General features: G+C 42.9%; 1 protein-coding gene across 2 annotated transcripts in view; it reads right to left on the reverse strand.

Annotated features, from left to right (window-relative positions):
• VIPR1 (vasoactive intestinal peptide receptor 1) overlaps window positions 1–2,015 on the reverse strand; it is a 105,014-nt gene that overhangs the window by 19,057 nt on the left and 83,942 nt on the right. For both annotated transcript variants that reach the window (XM_015619938.3, XM_015619940.3), the window contains exon 8: window positions 348–408. In XM_015619938.3, coding sequence (XP_015475424.1) covers window positions 348–408 — 61 coding nt within the window. The remainder of the gene's footprint in view (window positions 1–347; window positions 409–2,015) is intronic.

Genomic DNA, 2,015 nt, shown 5'->3' on the forward strand with positions numbered 1-2,015 from the left:
AGAAGGAGAAGGCCTTTTTCTGTGGGACAGAATGGGGTGTGTTTATTAATTCCCTGATGTTTAGTGTCAGTTCTGCAGGGTGCAAAGCTCTGCTCTGAGCACGGGGCCAAATGGAACCATCAAGGTCAGCAAATATCCTGAGCTAGGCACTGGGAAGGAAAGAGGGAGAGTGATTTGCCTAAAATGACATTTCAGGGAGACCTTGGAGCGTTTCCTGGATCCTGCTGGCAGGGGAGAGGTGCCACTGAGGAGCTGCTGGGTTTTGGGTTACTACAGCTGCAGGGCTTTCCTTGGCCATAAAGGAAAGCAGATTTATAAAAGAAAGATAATTGAGTGCACAGGCTTACCCAACATCGAAAAAGTAAATCCTGACAATAGTCCAGGCAGTGATGAACACGGAGGGGGCACCTGGGGAGAGAAGAGATGGTGTTGATGTCAGAAATCATGATCAAATGGTTACCTGATTTCATTACCAGGTTATTTAAAACCTTCCCCATTTCTCAGGGCTGTTCTCCCTCACTGCCCATCTCTCCTGAGTGACTGATGGGATCCCTTCTCTCAGGGCTGCCAAAACACTTCACACTTTCAACCCTCACATGCCAAACAGGCCACGCTGCCTTTCCCTCCCTGTGGTCAGCTCTCTGCACACTGCACTCTGCTCCCAGCACATTGATATTCCCTTTGCAGTGCCCAGAAAAAGCTTCCAGGGGTGAAATGCAAGGAATAAGGATCACTTGAGACACCTACAGTGTGGACACCTGTACCTAAGGAGAGGTACCTCGCCACAGGCTCTCTTCAGCATCAAGGGCAGAATTACATGTTTCTCACACACAGCTCATCCAGCTACGTTAAAAGTTTGATTTAGAACAATAAAAATGAAATATCCCTGGAGTCTTTTGCCCTTTAAGGGAGACTGGAGTGCCAAGTTGACACTCAGCTGTCTGCAGCTGGTGAGGTGAAGCTGCCTCTTCTCCTCACTCCATGATCTGCCAGGTTAGGGTGGTCTTGTCCCTTTGCTTGTCCCATCCTTTTGCTGACTTTTTATTCTCTCTTGTCTTTAACTGGATTTAGGTTGGAAATACTCCAGGAAGGACACGTCTGTTCACTCTGTGTTACCTCACAGAGGGTGTACACTTTATTACCACTGATTTCCAAGTGCAATTATACCAAAGTCAGTAAAAACTGTAATTAGCGCATCCAAATTATGAATTCATGTGTAGTCCATTCCAGATCCATCCCTGATGCTCTTGCAAATGATGGATGACTGAAAGGCCAAAAGTTCCCTTCAGCATTTGCCATGTCCTGGAATTGCCCTTTTGTACCCAAGCAACCTGAGGACACATCAGAGTCCAGGAAATTTCCTTTGATTGAAATCATCACCTTCGTGCATTTTTCTTTAAAACCTGCCAGCTCTCCAGCGCTGAAATAAAGAATTTCTGGAGCACAAGGTGAGTTTAATGAAAGGTCTGACCTGATTAACTGAAGGAGGAGCTGATCCCATCATCCCTCCTTCTCCCCAGAGCACAGAGAATCATCTCTCCTTTGCAGTGTGAGGCCAAGTGTAGCTCCTGTCACTTTCAATGGAAGTTACTCCATGGATAATTGATCAAATCCTGAGCCCAGGCGAGTCCTTGGACATGGCACAATTTTATTTTACCTTTTCTTCTCTAGATTCTTCCCTGCTCTTATTATTTCTGAGTTTCAGCTACTGAGAGCTGGCAGTAGAAAGTTATTTGCTTGCTTAAATGGAAATCTTCAACTAAATGGCATGAAAGGGGAAGAAAGATCTGTGTTTCCTTTTTGGAGAAATAAAAGAAGTTGATCTGGTATGATTAATTTGCATAAGTCAGCAATTCAGTTGTGAGTTAATTTGTGAAGAGCCTGATTCTCTCTTCCTTACCATTTTTCTTATTTTATTTTGTGGTCCTCTATTTATTTTATTTTATTTTATTTTATTTTATTTTATTTTATTTTATTTTATTTTATTTTATTTTATTTTATTTTATTTTATTTTA

This window comes from Parus major, chromosome 2 (genome assembly GCF_001522545.3).
Source record: "Parus major isolate Abel chromosome 2, Parus_major1.1, whole genome shotgun sequence".
Classification (NCBI taxonomy): Eukaryota; Metazoa; Chordata; class Aves; order Passeriformes; family Paridae; genus Parus; species Parus major.